The 22,927-nt window shown below is 42.8% G+C and overlaps 1 protein-coding gene and 1 long non-coding RNA gene across 2 annotated transcripts in view; one reads left to right on the plus strand and one right to left on the minus strand.

Annotated features, from left to right (window-relative positions):
• Positions 1–5,093: 5,093 nt before the first annotated feature.
• Positions 5,094–6,886, minus strand: LOC109981073 (uncharacterized). Its single transcript, XR_002277859.3, has 3 exons — positions 6,607–6,886; positions 6,195–6,259; positions 5,094–5,734 (listed from the first exon to the last, which is right to left on the minus strand). It is a non-coding gene; the product is annotated as an uncharacterized lncRNA (long non-coding RNA).
• Positions 6,887–6,920: 34 nt separating this feature from the next.
• efnb1 (ephrin-B1) overlaps positions 6,921–22,927 on the plus strand; it is a 60,268-nt gene continuing 44,261 nt past the window's right edge. Inside the window, exon 1 of the mRNA XM_020629713.3 lies at positions 6,921–7,945. Within this exon, the coding sequence (XP_020485369.2) occupies positions 7,830–7,945 (116 nt within the window). The 5' untranslated portion in view covers positions 6,921–7,829. The remainder of the gene's footprint in view (positions 7,946–22,927) is intronic.

Consider the following 22,927-nt stretch of genomic DNA (forward strand, 5'->3'; position numbering starts at 1 on the left):
AGAGGAGAAGAGGTTTAGCTTACATCTCCTGCTGGGATGTTAAATTGGGGAGGACATGTTTAGCGCAGATTGTTATTTGTCTGTAATCAGTGCTTTCCTGTCAGTCGTGATGGCTGGGATGAGTAAGAAGAGGAGGTGGAGTGAAGCAAGAGGAGGAGAAGAAGAGAGAGAGGAGGAAGACGTCTGGACGGCAATCAAGCTGTACCACAAACAGGAAATGGAAGTCTGCGGATGCCCCAGCTGTTGTGTTTGGCCTCTGTGCTGCTCCAGTTCAATCAGAGCAGCATGAATAGCTCAAACAACAACTTTCAAGTGTCAGCATCTGAAAATAGTCCGTTTACATGAACAGAGTTTTCCCACTGTTTCATTTAGCCCAGTGTTTGGAGTGAACTCATGTTGTTTGCATTCATGCTCTTGTGTTTCTTTTAGTGGACACTTTACTGTACGTGACATGGACGGGAAACATGCTGCTGAGTGCTCGTGTGTGTGTGTGTGTGTGTGTGTGTGTGTGTGTGTGTGTGTGTGTGTGTGTGTGTGTGTGTGTGTGTGTGACTGTGTTTTTGTGAGGGTGTGTTATCACAGTGGTTAATGGCTGTTCGATATTGATTACTGCTGGAACGTCCGAGTCACATGTTCCTCGTCCCCTTTAGATAACGAGGGTTAACCACTTGACCCCTTGCATGCCAAAGGGGGCTTCATTCATACCTGGATCCATAAGCCTGGATCCTGAAGCCACATCTCCCCCCATTGCTCCACAGAGGCCGCAGCCCTCTGGTCTCCAGCCCGGCCCGTAGATCACGACCATGACACAGAGCCACACCAGAGGGAGAATGTGCCAGACTTCATTAAGGGCAGATTAAAAGCAAGAGGAGGCCACTTAAACTGTGATTTATTTTCACTGTGAGGTTGCTGGGTTGACTACAGGCCCGCAGTGGCTTCATCCTGGAATGATGATGTCATGGTTTCAGTGTTTGCTGAGTGTAAATATCAGATCGGGAGGGAACTTTGTCCTCAGCTGCAGAGTTCATCTTGGAGTTTCAGAGGGGAAAACAAAAGCTGCAGAGAATGACTAACTATTCTCCATTTGAGAGCTGAAACAAATCGATTATTAACAGAGCTTTAACCTCCAACCAGGTTGAATATCAATTCATCTTTTGTAATTTCTTAAGCAAAATAATGTAAATATATTTTTACAGCCCCTAAAATCTGAGGATTTACCACCTCTTTTGTTAAATTATACACTGAACATTTTTGGCCTTGCTCGAGGAACACTGGTCTATTTATCTACTGCTCTGATCCTGACTTCCATAGACTGTCATTAGATGTTGCACAGACATCCCATAGTGCCAAGAAGATAAATCCTAAGAACTTCTCTTTTGACTTTGTCTAGTAACACCAGGATGTGAACTTTTTTTTACTTTTATTTTTCTTACACCTTTTTTCTGTATTATCTTTACAACATTTCAGGTAGATATTCATGGTTATCAGAAGATCCTGAAACTTTTTATTTTTGTGTCACCATGCTGAGCTCCTTTTGGTTTTCAAACAACCAATCAAACAATCTTTATTTGTATAGCACCAATTCATAACAAATGTTATCTTAAGACACTTTACAGAGCAGGTCTGGACCTTACTTTGTTATAATATTTACATAGACCAAACATTAATCCACCATGAGCACAGCACTAAGTAACATTTAGCAAAGTTACAGTGGCAAGAAAAAACGTATTTTAAGAGGCAGAAACCTCGAGCAGAACCAGACTCATGATGAACAGCCGTCTGCTGAAAACAGTGTCGGGGTTGCGAGCGGATAGATGGAAATACAGGAACAGGTATAATAGATTTATAGCTAAGATACCAGTAATAATGTTAAAAGTATGCCTAGAATGATCAGTAAAGTGAAGTATGATAATAGTTTCATTTCAATCCATAACAACAAGAGTGCATTCTTAAGTTGCAGATATAGACACCTGGTTCTAGCATTGATTTATGTATGAACACTAATGTTGACATTTTGGGAAAAGTATGTGATAAGAAACAACTCTTTGTTTGAGCTGATGTAAATCTTCATATGATGAAACATACTGACCACAGAGTTTTTTAATGTTATGTTTAGTTTGGGCCTCTGGCCCCGTATTGACAAACCTAGTCAGATAACCAAAGAGAGTGCCACACTTATTGATTACATTTTTACCCATGCTCATCATCAAGCAACAAGTGGGTTGCTTATAAGTGACGTCAGTGATCATCTTCCTGTTTTCATAATAGTACATCATATATATTTCCCTTCTTCCTAATTTTTCAAACATTTTAGAGAAGTTATTTGTAAAAAAATTGAGTCTGTTATTTGTAAAAGTAAATAAAAACCAGCAAGGATTTAGGAAAAATAAAACTACTTCTTATGCAGTAATGCAGATGGTAGAAGAAACAAACGCATCTGAAAATGACTAATTTACATTGAATGCACATTGGGTTGTACATTGACTGACAGAAGGCTTTTGATACTACAGATCACAGACCATTTTGAGAAAATGTATGAAGTGTGTGATACGTGGTGTTGCTTATTCGTCATTACTTTAGAAAGTAGACAGCAGTGTGTCCAAATGAAAGATACTGTGTCAAGAATTAGGAAGGTTACCTGTGGAGTACCCCAGGGATCGGTGATCGGTCCAAAGTTGTTTATACTTCATATCAATGATGTTTGCAGTGTTACTGATTTTTAAATACTGTATATATATATTTTTGCAGATGATACAAATGTATTTAGTTCTGGTAAAACTTTAAGAGACATTTTATGAAGTGCTGAAAGGGAGCTAAAAATCCTCAAATATTGGTTTGATGTTAATAAATTGTCTCTTAATATTAAGAAAAATAAATTCATGATTTTCGTAACCCAAAAGGAAATTAAATGTGCACTATGGAGTTTTGGTAGAGAAATGTGGAAGTTGGAGAAATGTACAGATTCTGTGGTTTATGTTCTTATACTATATACAAACTGTCCTCAGAGGAAAATGTGGAACATGTAACACTGTTGGAAGATAAAACACTACACAAAACATTATGGTGGGTGGGCTGCAACAGTGAAACCATTCGGGGACACATTTTTTCCTTTTGAATAAAGTTTGTGGATTCAGTTCAGAAAATATAGCACAGTATTGTTTCACTTCTCCAACTTTTACATTTCACCAAAACTACATAGTGCACCTTTTAATGATAATGTTATGTTAAAAACCTGTAATACTTAAAATGAATGACATTTTGAGCCAAAGTTCCTCAGGGTTGTTATTGATTATAAATTAACATTGAAACAACATATCGACTATATCAAAATAAAAATGTCTAAGTCAATAGAAATTTGAATTGAATGACAGTGGTGCTAACTGTATGCTGCCTGTGCTATTTCTTGAATTTAGTTTTTTCTACTTTATATTATTGGTGCTATTTTTATTGTAATTGTTTTACCGTACTTTTAGAACTGATTTGATCTCTCTCTTGATTTTCAGGTATATTTATGTGTCCAGACACAATGGATTTTTGCCTAGGGCCCTAACAGACTCTAGAATCGCCTCTGTATGTGTCTCTATGTGACATGTTTTTCTTTCTGTCACACTGCTTGGGGCTGGGAGAACAGCATTTGTTCTGCAGATACATGAGAAAAATGACAAATGAATGGAATCTTGAATCTTGAAATGTGATGATTTGTTCTATTACAAAATAATGCAAATAATGTTCAGAGCAAAATCTAAGTCACATCCAGACTATACAAAAGTTATTTTTAATTCAGGAGAGGGAATATGATTAAAGAAGTGTTTCTAAGTTTCATGTACAAAAAGAGAAAAAAGGTTTTAAAAGGAGATGTGTTAAATTATGGAATGATGACGATATGAATAAAAAAACCTGTAATTTGCTTTTGTTTTTCAAAATAAAATGCTTGGAAAAGCAGTTTTTGTGTGAATGCTGAATCAGTTATTGCTCTCTTTTTACCTCTCTTAGCTTAATTAGATACAAATGTAGGATCAGCTTTTTATAAGCAGTTTGTCTGTTCAGTCACCACTTAATACATGACTTTGTTTTAACTGTTTATATTGTTTAAAATGGTTGTACAATGTATGATGAATACATTAAAAAACAAAAAAATAGAGAGGACTGATTATGTTCATTTTTTAGTTTCATTTCATTTAGTCAAACATACTTTTAGTTTAGCATTGAATGCTAGCATTGCCATCATGCATGTTAGCATGCTGACATTAGCATTTAGTCTTGAACTTCACTGTCTCTCAGTCCAGCCTCTAAGGCTAAACATTTCTGTTTAATGTGGCATACCATGTCGGTTATTAGAGACATTTGCTTTGCTTTGTTTTACTCACAGATATGTATATGTGTATGTGTGTATTTACAATACGTTTTTACTGTTTTCTTTTGATCAATTACTTTTTATTAAACTTATTTGGATCTAAATCTTATTTTTACCTCAACTTGTATTGCCTTCTTAGATTTAGTTTATTGTTTTATTATTATCTTGTGAAATGTTTGAAATGCTTTTTGTGCCTGTGTAAAGCACTTTGAATTGCCTGGTGTCTGAAAGGTGCTATATAATTAAACTTGCCTTGCCTTGCTTTTCACTAGCGTTCAGACACTTCAGTTTCTTTAACTGTTGGTCGCACAAAAAAACAAGTCGCTTTAAGACGCCTCCTCGGCCTCATGGGTAAGGGTGCCTGGCATTTCCCCAAATTTTCTGCATATAAACCCAAATGATTAATTAATGGGTAAAAAACATTTATGAATAATAAAACATATTCTTTGGTTTCGGCCTGACTCGACTTTAACGGGTCTGAAGATTGTCTGCTTATGAGCTCCAGTGGTATGAAAGTACATCAGACTATTAATAGAAGCACTAATCACAGCCACATATACACATTAACATGATGACCTCATTTCTTGAAAATGCCACTTTTTTTTTATAGGTGGCTGTCTTAGGGAATGAAAAAAAAAAATCAGATTGCCTTCCATGTGTGCGTGTGTGTGCGTGAGACTGAATATAAAAGCTTCTTTCAATAAATTCCTTGTGAAACATCCAAGCAACAGCATATTGATTCAAAGCTATATTGTTTATGTAGTGTTGTGTTGAAAGTCCATTATCTCCCACATATCCTTCATAATCCCCTTGTACTGCATATGATGTGTTTTTCTTCTGTCACGTGTACTGTTATAAGATTAGTTTGGATTGCATCTTAAAACAATCCCTGTGTTATGTCACACTTGTCTTACAGTTTTTGTTTTAATCTGTTGAATCCAGGCTGTGGTCTGATCACACTCTTACAACAACAACATGGTATGTCCACTGTCACATATTATTCTTATTGACCACTCATATACTGGCTGCAGCTGTGGCATTTATCCAACTGTATGCAGGAGGCGTCTCATTGGCTCGCAGCAGATCAGGTATCTCTCTGTGACCATGTGATTGGTCAGTGAAGTATCAGGTATCCCAGACGTCCTGGCCTTCAGATGGGACATGCCAGCTCTGTGGCAACTGGCCTGTGTTTGCTGTTACTGTGACAACACTCCGATGGTTTATAGGCAGGCTTCTGAGGATGCAGCAATGTCAAAACTCCAGCAGCACTTGTAGTACAAAGAACAACTTTATGACCTCTTAACACCGTTTCCCCTCTGCATGCACCTTGGACATTGTGCCAGAAATCCATACTCTTATGCAGCCACGGCACTGAAACGTCTGTGGCCCTCACACACAAGAAGCACAGACACACACACACACAAACATAAATTCACTGGGATAAACTGAGCACATAATCATTCAGGTGTGAAGTTGATTATTGTTTTACAAAGATTTATGGGCTGTCAAGGCACAACAGGATGTTATAAAAATAATTCCAGGAAACACAAGACGTGTCTTTAAATGCCTGTTATCCTTCCTTTCCAATTATACTGAATTCCCCTCCTGTATTCCGTGAATCGATTTCATCACTACCGTTAGGGGGCGGCATTGATTGAATAAATTCACCAAAATTAAGAGAAACTCTCCTGCTTCTCTTTCTCTTTCCCTCACGCACACACACACACACACACACACACACACACACACACAAAGGGGGCACAGACATGGACATGATCAATTATGTGTCAAGCATTTCTTCCTCAATGAATGAATGGCCCAATGACTATAGGCTACTGACCGTCTATTGTGTATCGACACTGGAGACTGAGTTCTCATGCACTTCATTATCCCGAACGGGGACAACTAGAAACAGATCCAAAGAGACCATAAATCATCATTCCTTTCGAAGTGGAACAAAGCAGAGACTGAAATAACAGATAACGTAACACAATACAGTACATTCTGAACATTGTTGCAGAAATAAACAACGAGTATAAATAGAGAAGTTGTTTGTATAAAACTGAAATCATAGCCCAGTAAATCACAAATAGTCTAAGACAGACATGATGATTATAATTCCCTATTGTGGCATACATGTTAAGTGCTAGATCTACAGGGACAAGCAGGTCCACGATTAAAGAGGCCAAACTTCTTCTCCTGTAAGCACTTTTACGCACGCTCCAATAGCCTATCACGCTCCTTTTCCTCACCAAAGCTTTCAGTATGACGAATAACTTCAAAGTCCATTTCAATTTGGGTCGATGGCTCGGGCCGCGGCGGTGGTGGTGGTGGTGGGAGTGGGGGGAGTGGGGGGAGTGGAGATGTGGGGTCAACCCAATAACAGACTCCCTTCCCCTCCCTCGATCTATCCACCACCAACCCCTCCACGTCCCCATAAATGCCTTCGCTTCCTGCTCCCAAGTTCGGACAGAGCGCTGAGCGCTGTGATTGGTCGATTCGCACGGTGGGCTGTCCCCCCTCCTGCGCTCTCTTCGACTCGGGTTACAGTTGAGCTCGAGCTGCTGCACGCATCGAAGCCCAGAGACTGTTGTTCACGGTCTTCAAAAAAAACCCAGACACACACCGGCATGGAAACGTTGGCAGGCGGATTTAGAGGCACCGAGCGGGCTGGTGCGCAGGTTTAACCGTCACTCGGTACTTTTTGTGACCGAGCAGCAACGTGAAACAAGGTGTGGAGACGTGAGTGTTTTACGCGCTGGCCACGCAGCATGCCCGAGTTGGAATAGAGGCGACCCTGCTGGAGCGCAACGCACACGCGGAACGGCGCTGAGAGCCGGGAGGGATATTTACAATAGAAACTGAAATCCGTTGCGGAGAAGAATAGCAAAGGGGGAGGAGGAGTGAAAGATAACACTGGAATGAAGTGGACCTCGGGATTCCCAGCGTGTTGCGGAGTTGTGACTGATGGATGAATGTGGTCATCTGTAGGCTATAAACAGCGACAGGTACAGACACCATCAGGGCAGCTTTGACAAAGACTCGGCGCAGCGCTTCATCGGCAGCCCCTCTTCGCCAACATTTGTGGCTCCAGAAACTGTGCGATCGCTTAGATCTGTTTCAGCACACATGAGATCGTATCCTTGAGTTGTCTCTACTGAGTAATAAGGTCGCGAGAGCTGTTTCTGTCTCAGCTACAGGTCAACCAGGACACTCGGGGGGCTGCTTCCCTCCCAGATCCCGTCAAGAACCGGGGGCTTCTTCGCACGTCCTGCGGACAGTTCAGTCAAGGACACGGGGGCCTGAAGAAGATTTTTAAGAAGTCGGACAGAAGGACATGTATCTGATATCGACCTCACATGCTCCTGACTGATCGTAGCTCACCTTCCCACCGGGCGAACCACACATAGAGGCTGCCAGGCGCACTGTCCGACCCTCTCTGAGTTATCGTCTCACTGTCTGTACAAAAAGCAGAATGGCGGGACTCGGCTGTTGGAAGTATTATCTCTGGATCTTTATTTTAATGTGCAGGTCGGCGTTACCTTCTGCCAAATCGCTGGAGACTATAATTTGGAGCTCGCAGAATTCCAAGTAAGTCTCGCGTTTCATTTGTACAAGCATACCAAATTCACTGGGTGTGTGCGCAATGGAAGACTGACATTACTGGAAAAGTTGCCTTTGTGTGCTGGGTTAAATGTTCTGTTAAAATGTGGCAATTATCTTTTAAAAAAAGAGCATAATTTATTTAGATGTAATTGTCGTTCCTGCGCCACACAGTTCTGTGTTGACTTAATTCTCAGAGGGGGAATTTCCCAACACCACAGAAACACAGTAGATACAGGCTCATACCACAAACAGTAGGCCTCACTTAAAACACAATGATAGGTGGATAATTATCATAATTTATGACAATATTACAGTCACCTTTTTATGACAGATCGAGGGCAAAGTCTGCGTTGACACTCCATTTACGACCATCCAAGAGTTGTGAAACTGTGTTCACTTAATCCTTCACGTTCTTGTAAATGATGTAATTAACTGAGTAGACAATGAAGGAGAAAAAAAAGTCCTGGAAAGAGTGCCAAGTGTGCCAAGGTGTAGCCCTGTAAACTAGATCGAGGATTTTCTCCTCTCAGACCGTCTCAGGAGCCCTGAATGTGGGGCCACACTTGCGTCCCAACTCTCCTCTGTGTGAATTCAGTTTGCCCACACAACATGCGTGATACGATGGTTTCAGATATGAGAACAAGAAACGCTTGAAATGAATCAAATTTTCCTTAATTGGCCTGGCTTTGGATCCAGTCTAATTACTGTATTTCAAATACAGGGGCAAGTTTCTCAAAAGCAAGCAGCTGAAGCCAGACACTTTTCTTAAAAATTCATTTGATTCCCTTTAAAAAACACGCAGAGTAAGCCCAGACTGCTGATAAAAAAAATCTGCTCTGGTAACAATTATCACCCACTTAGACTTGACTCCCACATTTGCATGATGTTGGAAAGCATTCATAAGGGAAAATACACCAAAACGGAGAGAAATAAAACCCCTCTCCTGTGTTTCTGCATGAGGCCGAGGAGCTGACCTTCATGTGAGCTCACAGCACTGAGGGGGAAATGAAGAGTAGCCCGACCAGCTTATAGCTAGAACTTACTCATTCAAGTGAATCCATGATTTATCCCCCAAATGTCAGATGTCATTGGAGCTCGTTGTGCAGTCAGTGGGTATGAATATTGCTGCCACGTTCATTGGAGTGTGTGTGGATATGTGTGGATGTGTGTGTGTGTGGCCTGGGTCCTAATGGTAAGACTACTACGGCCCATCAGCTTTTATTTGACTAAAGGCTGCAGAGGTAGTGGAACAATGAGCGTCATCACACAGAGATAAGAGCCACACATATCCCATATGCACAAAAAACCCACACCTTGTGTCAGTCACGGGGAAGACGGATGACAAAAAGTGGGGGAGACATTTATTGATTGATGATGTCACCTGCAGGGAATGTCTTAGAAGGTTGCCACGCTGGTTTTTCGGGATTGAAGGATCATTCCTCCATCTGTTTCTCCGCTCTGCTCCTTGTAAAATCCCCATGCCGGCTGAATATTTCATAAAGTTCACAGTGGAACAATAATGCACTCCGCAAAGTGTTCTCTCAACCTAATTATCCTGCTGCTCCGCGCTTACAAAACAATAGACAATTATCTTGCTGTGTGCAGGCTTTGCAATAACAAAAGACAAACCTGTTTTTCTTCTGAAATGTATCAGTCAGCAGCGGCGTCCGATAGGCAATAAAAAAGGGAATACTTGTACGGCAATCAGCATCAGTCTTCACTGTTTGTTGTTTTAAATTCCATCTCTTTGTCTCGGCCCATATTACAGCGCAGCGATAACAGAGAGAGGGAGCGCGCCCTATAGAAATGTACAGTACACTATCTGGTGACTTATCTAGATTTACGACTTCTTACTTCCTGTTCCCACTTTGGGGAGCAGTGCTGCCTCAGCTAATAAATTAATCTGGCCCTCTGCTTGCACGGTGTACCACATACACACAAAATATAACAATACAAGCACCTCCCTACAGGCCATGAGTTATGAGACAAAGTATAGGAAACCAGCAGGTTTGGGCCACTATGGTGCGCGTGTGTTTTTTCTATTTTTAAGAGTGTGTGTGTGCAGGCTTACGAGCGGGCCCCTCCAAGCGGTCCTGCTGTTATGGATTTCCATGTGAGGATGCTATCACTCCCGCGCCTGCATTATCAATAACTGGGGTTTGCTTAATTGATTTCCTCCCAGCATGCTTGAACAGGCAACATACATCATCACTGTGGTGCCGTCTAGAAAGAAGAAGAAGAAGAAGAAGCAGGAGAAACATCCCTGACTGTAAACTTTCCTGCAGGATGTTTGATACATTTTTGATATTTAATTTGAGGGTGGTTGAGTGAAATGGCGAGGGGGGTAGAGCAGAGTTATTTTTTTTTGTCGGGGGGTGAGGGAGCAGCCGTGCAGAAGAAGGCTGGATGTGTCAACGTCCCCGGTCGGTAAAGAACCTTCTAACATTTGATCAGAGCAAATCGGATTAGTTCTCATTTAGCTGAGTGGGATTACTTCAGAAAATGTCACTTTGTTATGACTGATCACGTCCCATCGGTTTTTCTGAAGCTCGCACAGCAATGTACAGGCAGACCTCATACTCACACACACACACACACACACACACACACACACACACACACACACACACACACACACACTCACAGTGTGCTCAGGAATGCTGCAGTGATGCCAATTTAATGATAATCTGACAAGGTTGCTATGACTGGCTTCCTGCATGTCCTCTAACCCTCCTTTGCTAATATTTACCTCATGACCTGAAGCCACCGCAGTCTGTTTGCAAGCAGCTCGGGAGACAAACAAGATGATGGGAGAGAGAGATGGGAAACACACTTGCACACCTCTAAAAACACTCAGCTAGGAAACAGCCACGGGCAGGCCGGGGGTCTGCTGCACTGGTTTTTAAACTCTTCATATTTTTTTTTCACCGTGGCTTGGAAACAGTTTGCAGACATTTTCTGGCCTCCGTGTCGGATTTGAAGCCCACAAAGTAGCAAAACAGACAGATAGAGGCATTTTTGTCGATAAGAGTCGGGGCTAAAGCCTCTGTTCCTGCAGGTCTTTTACTTACTCATCTTATTTTGATGTCTATTGACCTCGGCTGCCTGGCTCGCAGTTTAACAGCTCACTGGTTTGGTTTATAGTGTGATTGTGTGGTTTAAGGGTTGAGTGAGTTTGATGATTATGCTGGATTTGATTAACACTTGGTTATTAAGTGACATTTAGCCAACGTTTTGGAGAACAACAAAATAGAAAAAAGGAACCGAAAAAAGGAATGTAATTTTTTTTTTGACAGAGATAGAAACTTAAGAGTACAAAAAAAAAATCTAATTTAGCTGTTATTATTAGCAAAGGTGCACACAAGGCCAAATGAAAGTTCAGGTTTGTTTTTTTTCCCGATAAGGTAATTGGTGGGAGAAATCGTTTTTCCTTGGAGGCAATTAGGGGATAAAAAACAAACGCCTTCTTTATCTTTGTTTTAGATGCAATCAAAACTAATGTTCAAAAGGTTTGTCCTCAAACGCTGAATAACTTTCTGCTTCATGCAGAGTGAAGTTTCTTAACATCTTAAAATGTCAGCTCAGGGTTTCAGTGGAAGGTCTAAAAAAACAAAACTGAGTACAACAGCAAAACTTGAAACTGCCTCAACCTGTTGAACGAGAGCCGGTTGAAACTTCAGGACTAGAGAAACATGATTTGGGTTCCTCGCAAAGAGTTAGGTGAATGCTCCCCTCGTTCTCTCTGCTGAGTGGGTCGCTGCTGAGAGGGTCAGAGGCCTGTTTTTGTTTCTCCCCTGCCCTGTGCCCTGCTGCTTGCCCCCTTTACCCCTCGTGATACACACCTTCTCTCCCCTATCCTCCCAGAGTCCCCCCCTTTCTCCCTCTTTCGACTCTGATCGTGTTTCCCTCTGATAAAGATCTCATTACACACAGAGAGGACTTAGAGCCCGAGCCCCACTCAGAGAGAAAGAGCGAGGGCCCACCAATAAGAAATCCTGGTGGAAAGCAACTGGCCCTCGGTGCTGTAAAGGCTCCCTGTGTCTCTCTCTGAGGACAGCTGCGCCTGCTTTTATGTGTGTGCACTTCTGTGTGGACATGTCTGTTGTTTCAGCGGTGAGCAGCGTCAGACTCTTCATTTGGTTATCTTTGTGAGGCACCTGGGCTCTGAAAGGGGTTCCAGAGCTTTAGGTTATTTCAGGGGAAAAAATGCCATTTTTCCATCATGGCTTTTTTTCTCTCCAGATGGACTCACTTTATCCGCTGGTGGTTTGGCTGCCACATCACTGAAAACTGATCATTCTGCCTTTTTTTTTGGTGTGTGTGTGTTATGATGCGTTCATTGCTTTATATTCATGCAGTGGTGAATGTGATACCCAGATCCAGTCCCCTGCTCTGGGGCGAGTTGCATTTCACAGCACATTTTTTTATATATATTTTCATGTATAGGAATCCTACTGGTGCTCAAGACAAAGAGCTACAAGTGGTTTTATTTAAAGACATATGGAGACTGATTCACAGCCGAGAGAGCAGCTGAATGTCATGAATCACTTGGAAGAAGAATGGAAAAACATGAGTCAGTCCATCAGTTAGCTGATCAAAAACAATCAGCAGCAACTTTGATAATCCATCTGGGTGAGGCAACATTGATAAAATCTTACATTACTGTATAAACCACCATTAAATAAATGATTAAGAAATCAGTTGAGAAACGGTTTATGGTTAAACAAATGAGTCCGGATTGTCTGAAGGTTTTATTTTTTAATTTATCAAGGGAATTAAAAATACTTTGTCAATTTGATGTCAAAATCCTGTTAATACAACTCCATACAACCAGCGTTCAATTAAATAATTTAAAGCTTAGAATAATCTCTGACTGTTGAAAAATTAATCTCATCTCATGGCAATTTATTGCAAAATCCCACACCTATAATTAATAATGAATCACTTGTGAAGTGTTTCAACAACAAGGTTTTGTTTCCAGCTTGTGGGGTGAATAAATGTCTCACATTTCTGTTTTCATAAATTGCCTAGATTCATAATCTTGATGACTAATCATTTTAAACAAATAATTGAACATTAAAATAATTGTTTGGATTTTTTTGTTGACCCATAACAGATGATTAATCAATTTTCTTAATTCTGCAAACCAGAAGATTTTACTGAGCAGACTCTCACGTAGGAGTGACAGACATGGGCTTATGTTGTCTGCTGCGAGTTACAAAACTCTGAGAAACCTGTTGAGACTTTGTGCTTCTCCTCATTATTATTGGTGTAATGAAACCACATTTATGAAAGACTCAATTGGGCCAAAACAAACACAAAGTGCTGCATATTTGGACTTTATCCAGCAGTGTCTCGTTAGCAATCACTCAATTATTTTTGCAGCGTAATTTGCAGCTCATTTAATTTTTACTTTTTACGTCTTCCTTCTGCAATTAAAGGACACTAAGTCTCTTATGAAAAGAACAAGTATGAGCTTATGGAAGTGAATGAGTGCTTAAGAGTGCACGTCGTTGTGCCATTGTTCTTTGTCTGGCCACAGAGGAGCATTAAGGAAGTGTTAGAAGCGTGCCAGTGTGCCCTCTGTGAAAGTGTTGAGGGCCGAGCGGTGGACGAGTGTGGAGTGGCTGAACAGTGGCTTCCTTACAGGCAGTTAGCGAGCCGGCTTCATTAGACAGAAGCCTGGAAGTTTCCCATCAGCTCCGATGCTGCCAAGCAGAGGCACAGGCTCTGGAGCTGGAAGGCTTCCCTTCAGATCTCTTCTTGTCTCAGCCTCGACTGAATCAAATGAGAACGTAGGGATGCATGAGTTACAGGAAGTGAGGAGAATAAGTTGGGCAAAAGCAGGGAAAAGTCTGCCTTTTGTTTGCCATCTTAGTTCTTTTACATAAGAGAAGCTGAAAATAAGGGGATTAAACAGGAGAGGAAAGGAAGCCGATGTAGAGCGTTGAAACGCGGCCCTGGGCTCAACCGCACATCCTTTCAGTCCGCCGTAGAGCTCCCAGATTACTTCCATGTGTCAGTGCGAGGGGGAAAGAGAGGGAGAAGGAAGAAAGGGGACAGGGAGAGAGAAGAAGTTGAGCGATTGAAAAGCCAGCGGACTTGGATTGGTGGAGATCAGCGGTGGTGTTGGACAGTGGAACGGATCTGTGTGACAGCCATCTCTAAAACCATTACCCCTGCGGCTCCGACTCGGGAACTCGTAACCTCCTTCTCTGGACTGACCTCATAGAATTAACTCTTTCTCAGAGAACCCCTCTGTGCTGCGGAGGCAGACCTGATCAGACGCCAGGCCCCGAGCAGCGAGCAGGCAACCTTTACAGCCAGCTGCACTGCAACTTTTTGAAAAGACGTCATGAGTTGTCAACAGCATACAGGAGGCAAGGGATCTGTTTTCCCCACGTTTGTGGCACTCCAAAGACTTTTGTGGGAGGTTTGTGTGCCAGCACTTTGGGGTGGGGGTAAGGGGTTTCAACAAAAATGACAAAAATGGGAGAGAAGGGAGTTGGAGAGCATGTTTATTGACAAATAAAAAAGTCATGGTAAAGCTGAAAGAATGTGGGCTGTAAATTATGATGCAGGTCTTGGCAACTTGTCCTAGTTTCTTCAGATGTTCAGGAAATACCCTTAATTTAAAAATTTCAAGCTTGGTTTGTAATTTTAGCAGCTTTGCATGAGTTAAAAACACAAACGAATAAGAATGTAATAAAGAAAAAGTTTTCACTCAAGGTCCACTGCTAGGTTTACTAGATATTTCTTAATTCAACTAAAGCTTTATAAATTAAAAAAAAGAAATCTCTTCAAGGTCCAATCTCTAACTTATAGTTGTAGTAGTGTTTGCTGAACACCAAAAAAGTGGCTTTAGGTCACCTTACTATATTTACTATTTTTCTGCTTTTCTAAAAGTTTTTAAACAATTAAATTAATCTGGAAAAAAAGAAGGAAACTTTTTTAAGATATTATTTTTCTATGGCGTAACTTATCTTTATATTTTGGTCCCAAAAAAAATCGACCCTTGAATTAAAATTATTTTGAGTCAAACTTTCCAAGGTCAACCATAAACTTTAACCTATAACTAAAGATACAAATGTAATATAATAAAATATAAAATAATGTAATATTATATTATTTAATAGAATAACAAATGTATGATTGTTACTGATAAATCACTTGACCTGTTGCTCTTTAAGTGGAACCAAAGTGAGCCGAAGTTTTGTCACAGAGAATATTTTGTAGATGGCATGAAGCACGAGTGAACCCTGGCAGCTCTGAACGTATCACTAATGATCATCTCCGAGCTCTTTGTTCACTGTTATGAGTTCACTAATGGAGTGACAGTGTAATTGAATGGAGTGGTGGGATAATAGAATGATAGAATGATAAAGTAATGGAGTAGTGTGGTAGCGGTCCCCTTTTTCCCAGGGGATACCCCCCGTAAGTGTGTCAGTATGGCAGATGGGCGGTCTGTAACAACCCCCCCTCCCCATGTTAATTATAAAGCATCATAATCCATCTATGGCATACAGAGGCAGGACATGGAGACTATTAGGGGGAGCATGGAAATGGCACAGTGTATAATCCTTAGGACTTTACCACTATTAGGCTCCCCAGGCATAGAGCTAAAAACACTCATTTCTCCAGTAATCTTGTTCCAGCAGTCCCATTCTGCTCAGTCTGGGTGTGTGAGTGTGTCCACAATCGTGTGTGTGCCCGTCCATTTTCAGATGTTAACTGGAAGTTTGATTTATCTTTGATTTTTCCCCACTTTATCTTTTTTTTTCCCACCATGCCCACAGGCAAAGACAGACAGCCCAAAAGCATTTGAGTTTGTGTGTGAGTGTGTGTGTGGGTCTGAGTGTGTGTCTGTGTGTGTGAGTGTGAGTGTGTGTGAGTGTGTGTGAGTGTGTGTGAGTGTGTGTGAGAGTGTGCATGCATTCCTCCGTTAACCCATTCTGCCAAGTCTCGGCTCAGCCTTTTCTAAGCAAACTCCCAGCATGATCCCGGTCCCCCTTGTGCTGGTGAGAGGAGTTGGAAGAAAAGGCCTTTGGGGGACTCCTGCGGCTCCCAGGCTCGGCCCCGGCCCCTCCGCCCACGAGGGCCGGGCCTGGGATTTGCTGCACGCCGGGGCTCTGTGTGGCAGCTGTGACTGACGCTTCAATCGCATCTCCCCGGGACACCCCAGCGCAACCCTGCATTCCCTTTCACACCTCGGAAACGGGGGGAAAAAGACAATTACACACATATTCAGCAACCTCCCTCTCTCAGTCGCTCCACAATGCTGCATTTCTGATGTACGGCCATTTACCAGACCTATAAAAACATTTCTAAAGTTCATCTGCTTTGCAAATAACTCCTCTATCCAAACAAATTGCAAAGTAGTTTAGCTGTCTGATCAACCTTTATGCTTTTTTCTTATGTATTTTAAATTGCTCTGGTTTATATTATTTTTTTCCTGAGTGGTCTTAAGTAAACAGTACAACTAAATAATTTCCTTTGCATTTCCCTTGATATTTAGAAAATGTAAGTAATGGAAAAAGATTTGAGCCTAAAAGTGGAGTTAATGCTATCATGTATGGATTGTCGGTAAATTGAGTTTGTCTCTGGGCTATTGGAGCAGGGACTCGTAAGCCAGCGGGATTTAAGTCTCTTAATTGAATTATTTTGATTGCTGACTTGATTGATGGAGTCAGATGTGCGGCGTTTTCCATGAGTTTTTGTCCCGACTAATTCTTCTTCCAATAGAGCCATACCAGACAGATACAATAGGAACCTGCAATCAATCACAACTGCAACTCCGAGCATTTTTGTTTGGAGAGAAATGTGCCTGCCATCAGGTCCGAGCTCCAACAAGCCAACCAGACAACGTAAAAACCCACAATGACATCAGATAGCAGAGCACTCTAAAGTCTAATCTTCCCATAATGCCATGCTAAACCCCACAGAGACCCACGGCAGGGAGAAAGCTTTTTTTTTTATGCCCCGGCGCTGCTCCTCCTCCATGGCCTCTGGCTCTGTGTGTGTGTGTGTGTGTGTGTGTGTGTGTGTGTGTGTGTGTGTGTGTGTGTGTGTGTGTGTGTGTGTGTGTGTGTGTGTGTGTGTGTGTGTGTGTGTGTGTGTGTGTGTGTGTGTGTGTGTGTGTGTGTGTGTGTGTGTGTGTGTGTGTGTGTGTGTGTGTGTGTGCGCGCGCATGTTGGAAAGAGAAAAAGAATTCAAGAGTGAATGGAGATGTCACTGTCAGACTCTGGCCTCCACATGAATCCGCTCCAGAGTGGCCATATTGGCAGCTTGTGTGTGTGTGTGTGTGTGTGTGTGTGTGTGTGTTGAGTGAGGCAGCCTGTCGGGGGTCTGCCGTTTCCCCTCCACGCCGAGTTCTTACGGCCATGATTGGAGCGCAGCGGGACTCAGGTCTATATTTCATCCCATTCATATGAGGGAGGCCGTTTCATCTCCCACACACATGTTTCCCATTAGATGTGTGTTTATTCTCCCCCATGATGTGCTTTGCCATGGAAGCCTCTCATGTCTCCGATATTGGAAATAGGAGTGAAGGTCTGCTAAAGCAAACACAATATCTCCAAACTTCTCCCCTCGCTTTATGAACTATACGGAGACTCAAAACCGAAGGGAACCGTGTTGACTCTAGTTAATGAGTAGCTGTGGTAGTTTCTCCCTCTTAAGACTCGGTAATATAATATTTCACACCGATTTTAACTCGCTAATCTTAATGTGGGCTTGCTCTTTCAGCACTCTGCTGTCTCATCTCCCCCCCCCCCGCACTGAAAACGGTGACTACTTTTAGCTATTCTCCTCATCTGTCTATCCTGCCCCCCCCCCACTGTGAAACATGACAGTACAAACCTCCACCGCATCACTCCTCTCTTCTCCTCTCCTGTCTCCCAGATGAAAGCTCCTCTATGCAGACAAAACCTCTGTGAGCCCTTTTTTCGTGTGTGCACCCCGGCCCATGCTTGTGTTGCCGCTTTTAGTAGCTGTTTGCTGCACATTCTGATTTATTTATACATTTCTGATTGTGGCACCTCGTGCATGTCAAGAATCTCAAAGTCTGCACCTCTCCGTGTGCATTATGCGGCCCTGAGTCAAATTCCTATTTGAAATATACATGAATGTATGAATATATTTATTGTGGAGAAGGCCCCCGTGCATCTGGTAGAGTCTCATTTCCTGTAGTGGCCCTGCTCTGGAATGGAGTGGCGTGATCCTTGAAGGCGCCCCCACATGCGGCCACCAAATAGAGCCGGCTGGTGCGCCGCTCACACAATGCGACGGCGAAAGGGAAGGGAAATGATTTGGCTCCTATTTTGAGGGGCTAGAGCAGTCGCTTCAAAGCAGCGTTGCCTGGCTGAGGCTTTAACCGGCCTTCTCTCTGCATTAGATGTGCGTCCTGTGATGAGCCTTTGAAGGGTGCGGGCAGTTCTGGCTGTGGAGATTGCGATTGCCTTTGCATGGGTGTTTGGGGGGGTACGGGCCTTGGAAAAAGAGGTTTGCGAGTGGCTGGCTTCAACAGGATTGTGGCGCTCCACTCAGCGTCGCTTAAAGAGGGGTCGACTGAAACGTGTTGACCCCGGAGTCGCAATGTGACGAGGGGAACAGCGACTGTGTCACGTTTGAATATCCACACACACACACACACACACACACACACACACACACACACACACACACACACACACACACATTTATCACAGCGGAAGTTAGTGTGTGTATAAGTGTGTGTACTCTAGCTCAGGAGTCAGCTGTGCTTGCCTTGTACAGATTAAGCTTTGAGTGTGCATTACAGATGGCGGTAATAATGATCAGATAGCCCTTGTAATGGAGACGGCCCAGTTTGTAATGGCTTCCTAAAACAACACATGGAGCGTCTTTACGAGGCCACAATCCGCCCCGGTTATCGCAGAGCAAACTGTGTGTGTGTGAGAATAGTATCATGTCAAACAAGCTATTTATTAGCACACACATCACACACATTTCATTTTAACACCGACAGCCTGCGTCTTGCCTCCGCTCGGCTTGTTAAAGGCGAGTGTTATCAGAGGAGACACAGCCTCCCGCTGCACCAGTTAGGCCGTCCTCCCCTTTTTACATTCACTGTTAATGAGCCTAATGATGTGTGTCTCGGCGATTGCATCAGTCAATATGCTGTTCAATATGGGTTTTAGAAACCCACTGACAACTTAAGCATGTCCGCCTGGATAAGATCTCCCATCCAAGGGAAGAAAAGAAAGAGCAACTAATTTGTCTTGGATTGGATGGGACATGTGTAGCTGTCTTAAACAATCATGTGCTCAGATTGTAAGCAGAGAATAGACCTGTCACTCAGATGCTCTGATAAGAAGCTGCTTTTAAGTCGCACAGAAGGCAGCTGTGTGTATTAAAAACACTGTGTCCCAGTTATAACAACGTCTGGCGCTTTGTAATGTGGAGGTTTGTTGTTTGCTAGTTTTCAGCCTTTTCTTTTTCTTTCTGTTGTTTTCCCTTTTTTGATTTCGGTGCGATTTCAGATTCAGTTAAGTGTTTATAGTTCAGAAGGGGCTCAGCTGCAGTTTTATTTTCAGTTTATGTCAGGAGGTGTTTAGTATGTTGGAGACGAGGGACATTTAGCTTCATGCTTTATATCCCAGAGTTGCCTTAGGAGTTTAATAGTCTCTGTATAGTGATTACAGATGTTCCTTTTTTTATTTCTACATCTCCTTTTTTAACAGCATAAGACTTATTAGTCACATTACTAAGTTAACACAGCTTGCAACACGAGGGTAATCTCTCTATTTTTCTAATTTATTTTACTGCTCTAATGCTGGTTTTCTTCCCTTAAAAAAAAAAAGAAAGGCAAAAGCAGAGACCCTTGTGACACTGATAAAAGCTGTTTCTTTTATAAACCACACAGCATTTGATTGATCTGTCCTTTGGTCTTGATCCCTGGGCTTGGCTGATTAAACCTATCCATCAGCCTCTCTTATCAGCGCCCTAACAGATCGACCACAGGACACTGAACTAAAACCTGTGTATTGTTGTTACACAGAAAAAGTCAAAGGTTAAGGACAGGGAGGGGAGAGTTTAACCAGAAATCCTCCCTGTAAGGCCTTGGGAACAAAGAAAAAAGATCCCCTATAGTTTAAAAAAAGAAATAACTCCTTTAAATATGTTTTTCTGGTAGGAATCTTTCAGGCTATTGTCACATGTGTGCGCCGTTCTGACGCACATTTGTCATGCTTCTTGGTGTAACCTCTAATTGAGGTCGAACAGTGGCATTACAGATTGTGACAAGAGTGTTTCCCCTCAAGAGAGAAATCTGAAAGTAATGTTTCCTGTCCGCAGAGTGTCAGCTCCACACCAGCGATACGACCCTGCCCCCAGCCACAACTCAAACAGACATCAGCCTGATAATGACATCTCTTTCACTGACAGGCTGTCAGTCACATGCCTCTGCAAGCATCGACACACAAAAACCTGCATACACACACACACGCACACACACACACACACACACACACAGAGTTGGCCGTGCAGGCTTGCTCTCGTGCTCCCTTGAAAACGAGGGCAGGCGAGCACGGTCGCCATTATGAATCATCTGAATGATTTGCAAGTCAAATAGCCAGTTTCATAAGATGTGCCTGTTATTTTTGTGAAATAAATTTGAGCTCCTCATCTTCCGGATGACTGTTCAAGCAAAATACATCAAGGCTTCTAAAACGTGGGTGATTGCATGTCACTTTGCTCTCATTTATCTGGAAGCATCCATTACCATCATGTTGTCAAGTCAATGAAAACAGCGGCGGAAAAAGCCAACAGATGGGTTCTTAGAATCCACAGATGTTTGATTTAGGGACATTTTGTTAAAGATAAACCCTGTTTATCTTAAAGCTGATCTTTATTTGCTGGATTCATTTACCATTCTTAACATCCGGTAAACAAATTATTTCATATAGTTGAGCATCAACAGACTTGTATGATGTATAAGGATCATATTACAGCCTGCATCCTAGTTTATCTTCACGTTACAGCATGTCAAAATCAGATAGTGCTGAAGTTTGCAACTTGCTATCTTATCAAGGAACACTCAACTGAAGTTTACATAGGCAGAAAATCATGTTGAGAGAAGATGGTTTATTGAAATCCTGTCGCAACATGCCGGGCAGAAGCAGGTGTGGACCTGCAAGCTCGACTACTTGCCGCTAGTGATTTTGGGGGGTGGGAGGGGGGGCTGGGTTATGAACGCTTCCCAAATGCAAGACAGGAGAAGTTGGCTGCATGGCACGTTCATTAACCTGGTATCCAGCTAATCTCCTGGCTAATTCATTTAGTCCTCCAAGCACTCCTGTGTATTAATATCCTCTGCACTGCCGCTCGTGGGATGCAGTAGGAGCGTAGCCATGGCGATGATTGTGTCATTATTTTGCAGTCAGATGAGTGATATCCCAGAGGGCTGTAGCTGGGTTGTCCGGGCCAGTTGAGAGCGTCTGATTAGAATTGCAAATGGCGGCCAAGTGTTGTGTTTATTGTGTGTCTCAATATTGGAGACAATCAGGCGAATCAAAGCCCTCAGCTGGAGAGATGGGACTGAGGCATGGTGGGCCTCTCTGGTTGGCACCATGTCCTTAGTGCATGCATAGTGCCCCCCACCCCCCGTCTCTTTTTCTCTCTGTTGCCTTCTTTCCTAGTCAACTCTATCGCGTGTTTAGGTCCTGAAGTACGTGGACACAGCTGGAGGAAGACAAGGGGAGACAGAAAGAGCCACTAAATCTAGTGCACTCAATCATCTGCAGTGTGGCAGTCCCTCTCACACAGCTGAGAAATATTAAACACGCTTTATGATAATGAAAGCGCCTGCGACAGACATAAATATCAGGAGCAAAGTGGTGAAGGATTAAAATGTCTTGTACGTTTGCTCATAACACAAATTTGTCATTGATTTCATTGCTTCGAGAATCGTTAGCGACAGAACTATCAGCTTTCCATCAGTGGAATTTCTTTCTTTTTTTCCTCCTCTGAGGCCTGCCTATGATGAGGTATATCGAGTCACATAGTAAGGGCTCAGGAATATTCAGATGCCTGCGTGCATCTCTGGTGTCAAGCCCTGCGAATGGAACCTATTGGCAGCGCGCCCTTGTTATGGCTGTGTGACAGACTGTGGTGCAAAGTGCCCTAAACACACATTTTCTTCTGCAAATCACTTGTGAAATGCTCTTCCTCAACGATTTGCCATTACCCCATTATTGACTCACTGTTTGTTCAAGATTCGGCGAAATCCATCTGAAAGCCATCCAGCGCTGTTGTGTGAGACAGGAAGCTAGTGTTTTAGCTCAGTGTGTAATTCACTCTGTCAGTCGCACACAGAGAGGCCTATCTTCTCTTGTTTCGCTACTGTTGGCTTTTAAAGAATGTATGTGTATGAAATGTACTTGCACATGCAGGAATGTGTGTGTGTGTGTGTGTGTGTGTGCACTCATGCATGCATATGTCCCTGTTGGAACACAGGATAATTCCTCAGGTCATACATGCTCCCCATATAGCACCGCATGACCAGTCACAACAGGCATGTGTGGGGCCCAGGTACGGGCATGCACAGAGAACAGGTATTGCTACAGGGAAATGACTGTTAAAGCTGAGTTTTATTGCACCACACACACTCTCTAAACCTTGGGACGCTGAAGGGCAAATGAAAAACTAAGTTAAGAGGAATGTGTCCGCACTCTCTACGGAAATCCCTTAGATTTTACGGTGATGTACCGTGACTAGGCAAGCGGCATCAGAAGGCCCACAAGTCCGACGTGATTTGATCAAGAGTCACCAGCGTTGGAAGGCAACAGTCAGTGCGAAGTTGCAGCTCGAGGCCTGTTTAGACAGCCCTGTGTGCCGTTGAGCTTGACTAGCAGTTGATGAGAGATCCTTCCAATTGTGTGTGTGTGTGTGTGTGTGTGTGTGTGTGTGTGTGTGTGTGTGTGTGTGTGT

The sequence above is a fragment of the Labrus bergylta genome, chromosome 9 (assembly GCF_963930695.1).
Source record: "Labrus bergylta chromosome 9, fLabBer1.1, whole genome shotgun sequence".
In the NCBI taxonomy this organism is placed as follows: domain Eukaryota; kingdom Metazoa; phylum Chordata; class Actinopteri; order Labriformes; family Labridae; genus Labrus; species Labrus bergylta.